This window comes from Notamacropus eugenii, chromosome 5 (assembly GCF_028372415.1).
Source record: "Notamacropus eugenii isolate mMacEug1 chromosome 5, mMacEug1.pri_v2, whole genome shotgun sequence".
Lineage (NCBI taxonomy): Eukaryota > Metazoa > Chordata > Mammalia > Diprotodontia > Macropodidae > Notamacropus > Notamacropus eugenii.
The window spans coordinates 103,280,643-103,292,696 of NC_092876.1; the positions used below are offsets into that span (position 1 = coordinate 103,280,643).

A 12,054-nucleotide genomic window follows, 5' to 3' on the forward strand; every position below is an offset into this window, starting at 1 on the left:
GATTTTGCTAAAATTAGACAAACTGCTATTAGGTTTGGTGATGATTCTCTAGGGTAGGGCTCAAGCTACCTGAGAGGCTATGGACTGACTGACCTTCGCCTCCCTCTGAGTTAGAGTTTCTTAACCTGGGATCCATTAACCTCACAGACAGATTTTAGGGATCCATGAACTTGGATGGGAAAAATATTACATTTTTATTTTCATTAACCTCTAACTGAAATTTAGCATTTGTTTTAATGCTGTCTTAGATTAGGTCATTGGTTTTGATCTACTTTCTGATTCTGAGAAGGGGTCCATAGGCTTCATCAGAAGGGATACCAAAGGGATCCAGAACACACAAAAAAGGGAACCCCCTGTTCAGAGTGAATATTTTGGCATTTCTCTTAAAATTATTTGTCATTGTCTTCTGACTAAGGTAGAGAAAAGAAACAAAATGCATAAAATACCTACCTTATTCCCTCTCGGAGGAATCTTATGCACCAAGATCTTCCTGCCCCTGTGGACCTGGTCTAATTTCCTGCCATTACCCCTGCCCTGAGCCTAGCCTTTCTGCGGAGCACATGACTTTTCAACATGCTACCTGATTCAACAGGAGTCATATAAAGTACCATGGGCGGGGTTGTCAGCTAGTCAAGTCAGGGAATAGAACTTCTATGGAATCTATTTGATGAATTTGTGTTCAAATTTGTAGTACAATTGGCACCATTTAACATCAGGTCTTGTTTTTTTTTCCAACAGAAGTATAACTTCAAATACCATGTTTAAAGAGTCTCTAGTATTTCAATCATTAAATTATTTCCTTAATACATGAATATAGTATTTGAGTTTTGCTGTCTGATAAGTTTCCTTCCTTTCTTCCTCCCTCCCTCCTTCCTTCCCTTCCTCGCTCCCTCTCTTCCTCCCTTCCTTCCTTTCATCTCTGCACTCAGAAATTTCTTCCACCTTTATACCTTTATTTCTTCCACCCTTATATGGGCAGAAATGAGATTAAATGTGAATGTGGTAATATTCCAAAGTGCTGGCTTGATTCCAGGAAGTTTCTGGGAAGAAAGATTTTGTCATAATATTTTTGACCATTTAAAATCTGTAAAAAAAATACACATTTATTGCACTTGAAACTAAACAATAGAATTTTTTTCCCTCTTGCTAGATATAATGTCACTGATTTCCGGCAATGTGAACAAGACACACATATATGTATGGGTATACATGTACATACATGTATTTACATATCTATATGTGTATATATGTGACTTGAAAGTAGTTTTAGGAGCTAGAACATCCAAGGTTGTATATGTGCATATAGATCTATCAGTCTTATTTTAATCATCATCCTTCTAAATCTTTCCTTTTATTTTACCTTTACTGAATTTTTTCCCATTGTCAACAACCTGTTCAGATGCCTTGTATGGTTAAAACAGAACAAAACAAAAGAAAATTACCTATGTTCCATTTCCTTTCCTTCACTGTCAAACTTCTTAAAAAGAGTATTCCCAAAAGTTTTCCTACAATCCTTGCCCACACATCACCACCTATTCAACCCATGCCTTAAAATCTGTTTTCATCCTCCCCAGCTCCTGACACTTTTCTCAAAGTCACCAGTGATCAGTAAATCAGCTCAATGGCATTCTGTATCCTCTTTTATCCTTCTCATGCTATACAGCCTTGTTGTAACTCCTCCTTTACCTTCTCTGACTTTGTACTTTCATGGATCTCCTCTTCCTATTCTGGTATCTCTCTTTTTTTCTACTCCTGACCCCTAAATATTGGTATATATGTGTAAATATACACACATATGAGGAGGAATCTGGTCTCTTCCTTGATAGCATATTCTACTATTTTTGGACAGATACAAGTGTTAGATAGCTAGAAAATATTGACCTTACATCGAGCCCAAATATGCCTTTATAAATTCTTTTCTTTGGGGTCAGGTAGAACAGCCCCCCCCAATAGATTTTATTTTTTCCAATTACATGTACATATAAAGATAGTTTTCAGCATTCATTTCTGTAAGATTTGGAGTTCCAAATTTTTCTCCCTCCCTCCCTTTCCTTCCCCCTTCTCCAAGACAGCAAGTAATCATGCAGAACAGTTTTAACCTACTTCCACATGACAGACCTTTAGATACTGGAATACAGTTAGCAAATGCAGTGTCAGATTTTATGTGCTTGGGCTCAAAGATCACTGCAGACCGTGACTACAGCCATGAAATTAAGAAACTTGCTTCTTGGAAGGAATGCTATAGCAAATCCAGACAACATGCAAAAAAAGCAGAGATCACTTTGCTGACAAAGGTCTGTATAGTCAAAGCTATGGTTTTCCCAGTGGGAAAATATGGCAGTGAGAGTTGGAGTCTAAGGAGTGATGAGTGCCTCAGAATTGACACTTTTGAATTGTGGCACTGGTAAAAATCAGTCAACACTTAACAGAAATTAATTTGGGTTATTTATTGAAAAGTCAAATACTAAGGCTGAAGCTTAAATACCTTGGCCACATTGTGAGAAAGAGAGGACTCATTGGAAAAGCCCCTGATGTTGGAGAAGATTGAAGGCAAAAGGAAAAGAAGAGGGCAAAGAATGAGATGGTTAGATAGTGCCATGAAAGCAATTAACATGAGCTTGGACAGACTTCAGGAGGCAGCAGAGGATAGAAGGCCTTGGTGTGTCATGATCCATGGGGTCCTGAAGAGTTGGACACAACTAAACAACACCACTACCAACAAAACCAAGCCTTCTGCTACCTCCCCTTGCCACCAGGGTCTTTGCAAGGCTAAACGTCCCCATTTTCTACCCTTCATATGGCATAATCATTTGGTCCTTCACCATCTTAGTGGTTCTCCTTTGGACACACTTCAATCTAATTACCCATGTCTTTCCAAAATTATGGCCCCTGAATTTGAACATAGTACTCTAGATGTGATCTGACCAGGGCTGGATTTGCATCCAGGTTTTACTAACTCTCAGCTCAGTGCTATATCTGTTCTGACAGACCACCTCTCAACACAGCGAACCAATGGAAATAATACTTTTGATAGCATTCTTCCTTTGAACCTGTGAGTAATAGCCCTGGTTCCTATTCTTGGAAATTCTGCCCCTTAATACAGCCCAAGACTACATTTGCCTTTTTGGCTGCCATCTCACACTATTAAATCCAAATTCCACTAAAAGTATCAGGTCTCTTTCAAACAATCTCTGATGATTTTCTTTTAACCCACTGTAAGACTTTGTATTCATTCTAATTAAATTTCATCATAGCTGATGATCTAGGCAGGAGTGTTGAACCTGCAGCCTTGAGGCCACATGTGGTCTTTTAGGTCCTCAGGGTGGCCTTTTGACTGAGTCGAAGTTTTACAGAACAAATCCTTTTATTAAGGGAATTTGTTCTGTTTGGATTCAGTCAAAGGGCTGTACTTGAGGACCTAGAGGACCACTTGTGTCCTCAAGGCTGCCCCTGTGACCTAGCCCAATATCTAGCCTGTCAAAATCTTTTTGAAAAAAGTTTTTGAAAAGCATGCCATCTCTGTCTTTATTTAGGTAATTGATGTTAAGCTGCATGGGATCAAGCACAGACCTCTGGGGCACCTTACTGGAGACCTGCTTCCAAGTTGCAGTATCCATGATAGACTGGAAAGTGCTGGATTTGGATTCCAAGAGCCTTTTCATATCCCAGCTTTTACAAATATAACTCTGAATTGGCCCATTCAACCAGAACTAAATCCAATTGATTGATAGCTTACATCCCATCATCTTTTTCACAAGAATAACATGAAATACTTTTTGAAATGCTTTACTAAAATAGTACCAACTATGTGCTAGTCATTGTGCTAAGCACTGGAACTACAAAGAGAAGCAAAGGAGTCCCTGCTTATAAAGAACTCACAATCTAATGGAGATAATAAGCACATAGATATGTAAAAAGAAGCTGTATACAGGAGAGAGAGACAGAGACTAAAATCCAGAGAGCTTGGGAAAGGCTTCTTGTATAATATGGGATGTTTATTGAGACTTAAAGGAAGTCAGTCAAACAAGGAAGGAGAGCATTTCAGGAATGAGGAATAACCAGACAGAACACCTGGATATGAGAGATGGAGTGTCTTGTTTGTGAAACAGTAAGAGGGCTAATGTCACTGAATTGAGTAGTGGGAATGGGGAGTAAGGTGAGGGGAATATTGGAAAGGGAGGAGGGGGCCAGGTTATGAAGATTTTTGAATGGCAGAGGATTCTGTATTTGATCTTGGAAGTAATAGGGAGTGAGATTGCAGATTTTAAGACAGAGATGGAATGAATATATTATGCTCAGATAAAGGAATTTCAGAGTTTATGAACATGGAAGTGGAACATTTATGTGATGGGAAAGTCAAGGGAATGACCATCTTTTGTGTGTAACAGGATAAGTGGAGGAGTAGGTCATGGGAACTGAGTAGACTGAGGAATTGGGAAGTTCAAGTATTTGATTTATAGCATCAAATATGTATGCTAAGTCCTCTAGAATGAGGGCAGGAGTTGGGGTGTAGGGAAAGACTGTGATTTGGGCACTGAATTCATTGAGGAAGGAAGAATGCTCTGGGCATTGTTAATAGCCTCTAGGATCTGCACTGGCTGATAAATGTGGTAATGTGAACCTCAAAGGAAGAGATGTTGTTCAGTGATGGTAGCAGAGGGAGTTTGGAGGGGACAGTGGGGAGCAAGAAATATTTCAAGTTGTGCCCACCATGATGTAAGATCAGGGATTATGGAAAAAGAGTAGCCAGTATTGGAAAGAGTTGTAAGGGAAGCAGTGTCATCAGAACAGTCAGGTCTCAGTTCTAGAAGATGGGAAAAATTTGAAAAAAAGGAAGAGGTTTAAGATAAAAGGAAGTTAACTCTGGAGTAAGCATTCCTTTTACCAGATTCATAACTCTGTGAGAAAAGGGACCATGTCTTTTTCTTTTCTTGTATCTCTCTTGCAGCCCAAAGTGAGTGTTCAATTCTCATTCAAAGAGTAAAAATTAACTCCCGGCGTGGTGTTACCATCGACCCTGTTAGCAAGTTCTAGTTTAAGAGAACCATTTTAGTCGACTTACCAGTTAGGATTTTTTGGTTTTTTGTTTGTTTTTAGCAATGAAGTGGTAGTGAAAAAGATTGAAAACTGCCTGTATGAAAACTTGGATCAATTAAATTGGAAGAAAATGACTGAAAAAAATGTAAAAAAGCAGATAGATCAATGACCTGTCATTGGCAAAAATGGTGCAGTGTCCCAGCATGAGGGAAAGTAACAGTCTAAGCTGTAGTTTAATTTCTCACTTGAAAGAAGCAAGATTTAGATCACTGATCATAACTTTGGTCCTGAAGAGGATTTTGAGGTTATATAGTTCATTACCCTTAGATGAAGAAACTGAAAACCAGAGAAGTTAAGGAAGCAATTGACTCAAGTTTACACAGGATAGGGTTTAGATTTTTCTCTCACATTGTCAGCTAAGTAATAATAATCCAAATAATAAAAACCCTTACATAATATTCTAAGACTTGCTAAGCTTTTTAAATATGTTCACTCATTTGATCCTAACAACCCTGGGAGATGAGTGCTATTTTTTGTTGCTCAGTCATTTTTCAGTCATGTCTGACCCCTTTTGGAATTTTCTTGGCAAAGATGCTGGAGTGGTTTGCTGTTTCCTTTTCCAGCTCATTTTACAGATGAGGAAACTGAGGCAAACAGGGTTAAGTGACTTGCCCAGGGTCACACAGTAAGTGTCTGAGGCCAGATTTAAACTCAGGAAGATGAGTCTTCTTGACTCCAGGCTTGGCACTTTATCTGCTGTGCCACTTTAGATGCCCAAGTGCTATTATTATCCTTATTTTAAAGAAAAAAAATGTAGAGGCACAGAGGTTAAATGACTTGCCCAAGGCTACACAGCTAGGGAGTGTCTAAGGCAGTATTAGGACCTATTCACATCGATACTTCAAGCACATGTAATTTTAAAAGCACATTTTATTGGTCCCTTTTATCTTAGCCATTTCTGAAAAGCACTCTTTCCTACCCCCCAGATTAAAATTTTCCCTTGTTACCAAAAAAAAACAAATAAACATAACCTCCCAATACAGTGACTATATGTGACAATGTATTCAACATCCCACCTTAATAATCCCCTCACTTTGTTCCATGAAGAGGGAGTTATTTCATCATGTGTTCTCAGGAAATATAATTAATTTTCAGTTACATAGTGTCTTTGCTTCTTTTTACTGATTGGTTCACTACATTGATTTTAGAAATTGTGCATATTATCCTTTTGAATCTGTTTATTATGTTATGCATCAGTTCAGGTAAGATTTCCTGTGGTTCTCTGAATTCTTCATATCATTTTTAACTACATAATAATATTCCATTGCATTCATATGCCATAGTTCTTTTTTAGCCATTCCTCAATTGATAGGCATCCATTTTCTTTCTAGTTTTTCACTACCACAAAGACTCTTGCTATGAATATTTCAGAATATATCACACCTTTGTTTTTGTCTTTGAACTCTGTGGGAATATGTATGCCCAGTAGTTCATTCTCTAGGTTAAAGCATAGTTACTTTTCTTGCATAATCCTGAACTGATACCCAGAATCATTGGTCTAATTCATAGCTCCACCAACAGTGTATTAGTGTACCTGTTTTCTCATAGTTCCTCCAACACTTTTCCCACTTTTGGTCATCTTCACCAGTTTGTTGGGTGTGAAGTGAAACCTCAAGAGTTATTTTTATTATTTTGAGCATATTCTTGAATGGTAATTTATAGTTTGCAACTTGGTTGAAAATACTTGTGAGGCTGGTGGGAAAGAAAGTGACTATCTGGAAGATAGAAGGTGGGTTGGTAGAGTGGAGAACCCTAGACTTTGGTCTGTACCCTTCCTTGATTTAGTTCCATAGGTAACATCTGACACTAGATGGGAATTGATTGAGATGCTCTGGCTCCATTTGCCCTGTTCCTGTTGACCTGTTTAACTTTCTTCTACCTGAACTTTGACCCTGGCTAACTCCTATACAATGAAGGCAACCAGACCCAGACACCTTGAACGGGCTCTTGCTTTTTTGCAGAGACCTTGTTTCTATATTTTACCCCAGGTACGTCACCCTGGAACCAGTGATACTGAACAACTTCTGGTACCTAATCCAAACAAGGGCAGCAGCATCCAAGTCCTCCACTGTCCACTATACATGCTCTAGACAGGAAAACTTCAGGTTTGAATGAGGGATTCTGGGAGTAAGGGTGGATTATGAGCCAGTGACTGGTATAGTTCCTCCCCCAGAAGGATATACGCATATAAACTCAGACTCCAGGAATTACCATCACCATCACCCCTCCATCCCCACCCCAGCTTTTTGTGTGGAACAGTTAAGAGGTTAAGATTCTTGATTCCTGCCCCTCGATCCTTATTAGGCAACTCAGAAAATACTTTTATCGCAAGTGGTCCAGATTACCCCCAATACTTTATGATGGGGGCAGTCTCTTATTAAAAAAATACTGGCTTTGTCTAAAACTCTATGTGAGTATGAGCTGTTATACATCTGGACCCTCCCCCCATTATATGCTGCCCTTGGACTGAGGCAAGGGTGCTGCTCATGGAGACTCCTACCAGCATCTATTCTCCTTCACCCATTATGAGAAGCAGTTGTTGTTTGTCCTTCATTCTTGAAGAGGATCATGACATTAGGAAGGTGATATCTTGACTTGCAAGTGAATTGGATTTCAGTGAGGCAGGGCTGTGCAAAGTCACCAGCCTCACTTTCTCCTCTGGAGCCATTTGGGTCCAGTGGCAAGAGATAGATCAGGATGACTGGAGATGGCCCCAGATGCAGTGAAAGACCCTGGCCTTTTTAAGCTAAGGTAAACCCATGAGAAGCAGTAAAGTTTTGTCAGCTACTCTCCTTGTGTGGTGCAGTCGTTAGTACTCATCCAAGTGGCTCCCTCCCAATTTGCACTGCAACGCCTGATATTCCCTTCCTTAAAGGCAGGCACAGTGGTGATTTTGGGTTTGTTTTTGCCTTTTTTTGTATCACCAACCCTTAGGACAGTGTCTAGCACAGAGGCCCAGTGGATAGAATGTTGGACTTGGGATTAGGAAGGCCTGAGTTCAGATACATTAGCTATGTGACCATGGACAAGTCAGTAAACTTCCATATCCTTTAGTTTCCCCATTTGTAAAATAGGGAAAATAATTGCACATACCTCTCAGGATTGTTGTGAGGAGCAAATGAACCAATATATGTAAAGCACTTTGCAAACCTTAAAGTGATATGTATATATATGTAAAAATATAGGATATATTGTATGCTGTAGTGTTATAATTTGTAAAATTATTACTGTACATGTAATTTATGGCATATTACATAAAACGCTATATCTATGCTATATTACATAATCTAGAAAACATAAAATATTTTATATTATTTACTGTAGCATATAATATATTCTATAATGTACTATATTATACCATAGATTTTATATTTTCCTTTACATCACATATATAGATTTACATAGACACAGTATGTAGTATATATTATAATATATTCTATTTTAGATATAACATATATCACTACATGTATTTTGCAATCTATAATAGGTATTACTTTAGGGTTTGCAAAGTGCTTTTATTATTATCAGTAATATATGCTAGTTATTAATAAATGCTTAATGAGTGTTTGCTAATTGATGACTGCAATAGCTCTTGGTGTTACACACACACACACACACACACACACACACACACACACACACACACACACTTGTGTCATTCCCTACATCTTGCATATTACATTCTAATTGGTGACATTTGATGCAAATATTGTTCCTCTCTCTAAATCTATGTTGCTTGAGCAGTTTGGTTATTCATCCCAGACTATTAAAACCTTCTATACTGAGTTGCTGTGACCAAAAGATGCCTCTTGTGACCAATCTGATAACTAGGCTGATTTTTGAACAGCAAAGAATCCATTTGATCACAGAAACCCCTCCTGATTAGACCAAAAGCTTGGGTTCCTTTGTCAGTGTCTTCAGGATTCCATGGTCACCTGTATGCCATCATGTCATAGAACTTAAGCAGAAGACCTACTACCCACATCCTCCATGGCTAATTATTGCACAGTTAATAAGTCAAGTATTTGGATTTTATTGGTGTGAGAGCTCCAGCCATAACGAGTAGGTAAGTCTTAATAAGTTTCCTGAGCTACAAACATGTTAAATAACTTACCCAGGGTCATGCAGCTAGTATCAAAAGCCAGATCTGAATCCAGGCTTTTCTAACTGTATAGTCAACGCTCTACTACACCAGATTGCTTCTGTTCTAGAGGTTCTTAATCTGTGAATTTTATGTTTTTAATATTTAGGTGTTTGTATTGCAACAGAATTAATTCCCTTCATATCATCATGCAATTTGTTTTATCCATTTAGAAAAGCTATTCTGAGAAGGGGTCCATTGGCTTCACCAGACTAATACCCTCATTTTACAGATAAGGAAACTGAGGCTCAGAGAAATGAAGTGACTTGCCCTCAACTAAAAAGAGGTAGAACCAAGATTTGAATATAGGTCCTTTAAGTCCACATGCAACCCACTTTTCAGTGCAGTGCATCACCTTGCTTTTCTTGAAAGTCCCTGTAAGAAAGTATACAAGAAAATGAGCATATGCATTTTACTTATAACGTTTAATAGAATTCCTAAGTACATAAAATACAAATGAATCCATTAACAAAGACATATAGATTTAGAAGATGCCTCTATATAGTAAGGGGTTCACAGGAACATGATTCTTTAAAAGAAGGGAGTAACATTTACACAAATATACACTTCTGAAGGTTATGTCTTCGTAAACAGTAATTCCACTGCAAAATCTTCTTGGTAAATATTCCATGTTTTTTGTTTATGGGGATTGTCCAATTCACTTCTGGAAAGATAAAGCCTAAGAGGCAAAAAAAATAAATAAATTTGATGTTTTCTGAACCTTGAAAAAGTAGAACTTTATTCACTGTTGAGAATTGTCTTCCAGTCTTTTTACATTTCTTCCCTCTCTAATGAAATTCAAAGCAACAAGCAAAAATGTATATCATGTATTAATCCTCCTAGTAGTTTATAGGTGCAAACTTCTTTCCCAGGTGCAATTTAAAAAAAAAAAACAACCTTCTTTAGTAGTACTTTAGTGTCAAACCTAAATCATCCTGAGTTTATATCTTCTTTTGTGACTAGCCCATTCCTTTTTTCTCTGCCCTCATATTTCCCTCCCTCGGTGGAAAGCCAATAAGTGGTACAGGCTAGATATTGTTTTGGAGGAAATAACTTAGTGAAAGACTTTATTGAATTCTTCTGAAACCATTTCTTTTGTAGAATTAAAGAAATGAACATTTTACATCTAGAGCATTAGATCCATTTCTGAGTATGATGGAACTCTAGCAGAGACTAAACCCCAAGAGTAATATTCAAGTCTTTCTCTGGAAATTTCTACTAGATACAACACTACTGTTTCTCCAGACATGAAATTAATCATTTTAAAATCAAAGTTTTCTTTTTGTACAAGGACTGATCCTTCAGCAATGCCAACAAATACACAATTTCTAGGTGACCAACTTTTCCCTCACCCCTTCACCACAGGTGAACAGAACTCCAGATGTTCTCTCCTAGGCTTGGGATACTCACACACATTGGAAATTTCTTTGGTATATCAACCTCAAAGCTGATTGTTAACTTCCCTGGTGTCAACTTTAAGTAACTGACATTTCAGTTTTCATTCTTTGAAGCCATCAGTACTCATGTCTAAATGTGAACTGATTACAAAATGATTGGCCATTCACCCAAAGGGTTCTTTCTTTGTTCTCCTCCCCTCCCCCCCGACATCTAGTTTTTCATTAGGGTGAATTTAATTTAATTAAGTCAAACTTCATACCTGTTGTCTTCTATAAAAGATGTATTGAAACAAAAGAAAAATGGACACTTCTCATATAGTATAGGAAGGGCCTAAAAATACATGAAATATATACTATGTTAAAAGGGTTATTTTTTTCTTAGCAAAATTTATTAAAAGACCTAGTTATTTCAATTCTAAAATGACTAAAGTCCCAGCCCCCACCCTTCAGTCAAATATTGGTCACTGTTATACTGGTTTAAATTATTTTAGAGAGTACTAAACAGACTGCATTAAAGACTTCATATCATATCCAAATATATCTTTGTGTATTAGAAACTTATTATATATTGAAGACAACTAATAATTATAAGTATTTAATATTTTCAAAATGCTTTTAATCCATTGTTTGATCTTAATTTTGTGAGGTTAAGAGATTTTCGTACACATACATACCCTTTACAAAAGTTTATTAGAGAAACTGAGGTTCACATGGATTAAATATCAATGGTTATATTACTAATAAGTTATGGAATCAGGACTAATGCCCAGACTTCCTGATATTTTGACCAGTGTTTTTTCCATTATTCAAATATAGTAATTGAGAGTGCAGTTCCAGGTTACTCAGTTGCATGGGGCCAGAAGGGGGTCGTCTATTCCATAAACCATCCTTAGCTGGTTCTCTTATCTTTTACTGTTTCAGTGCTGGTTAACTCTTTCCCAAAGGAGGAGTAGCAGGAATTGAGTGGAGCTAGAATTTATCAGTCAGTTTTGCTGATACCAAACTGTTACTGGTTAATAGTTCTAGAGAAGGTTTTGGTGACTAAGGGGATTGAACTTATTAGAAAAATTGGGATTTGGGACTTTGTTGTGAATTTCCATGATCTATGCAGTCTTTGTTTCCTACTTTCATTGAAAATTAAGAGTTACTTAGTTCTACATTAGGGAACTGTTAGAGAAAACGTCAAGGTAAAAATTACAAAAATTACTTCTTGTACTTACAGAACTGGAGAAGAATTTTACTTTCACATCACCAGAGAGGTGTGGACAGTTATGCAGTATGATATTTACAGAATTAGTTTCTTCATCATGAGATACCTGTGATTGAAAAATGCAACTTAGAAACCTTAATAATCAAGGTGTACAGGGTAGAGTCAAGATGATAGAGTAAAGGTAGGAACTTACCAGAAATTGCCTAAAT

General features: G+C 37.4%; 1 protein-coding gene across 1 annotated transcript in view; it reads right to left on the reverse strand.

Annotated features, from left to right (window-relative positions):
* Nucleotides 1-9,702: 9,702 nt before the first annotated feature.
* LOC140504964 (phosphatidylinositol 3,4,5-trisphosphate 3-phosphatase TPTE2-like) overlaps nucleotides 9,703-12,054 on the reverse strand; it is a 111,730-nt gene continuing 109,378 nt past the window's right edge. The window contains exons 18-20 of the mRNA XM_072610451.1: nucleotides 11,856-11,951; nucleotides 10,896-10,966; nucleotides 9,703-9,917 (exon numbers count right to left, since the gene is read on the reverse strand). Of these exons, the coding sequence (XP_072466552.1) occupies nucleotides 9,815-9,917; nucleotides 10,896-10,966; nucleotides 11,856-11,951 (270 nt within the window). The 3' untranslated portion in view covers nucleotides 9,703-9,814. The remainder of the gene's footprint in view (nucleotides 9,918-10,895; nucleotides 10,967-11,855; nucleotides 11,952-12,054) is intronic.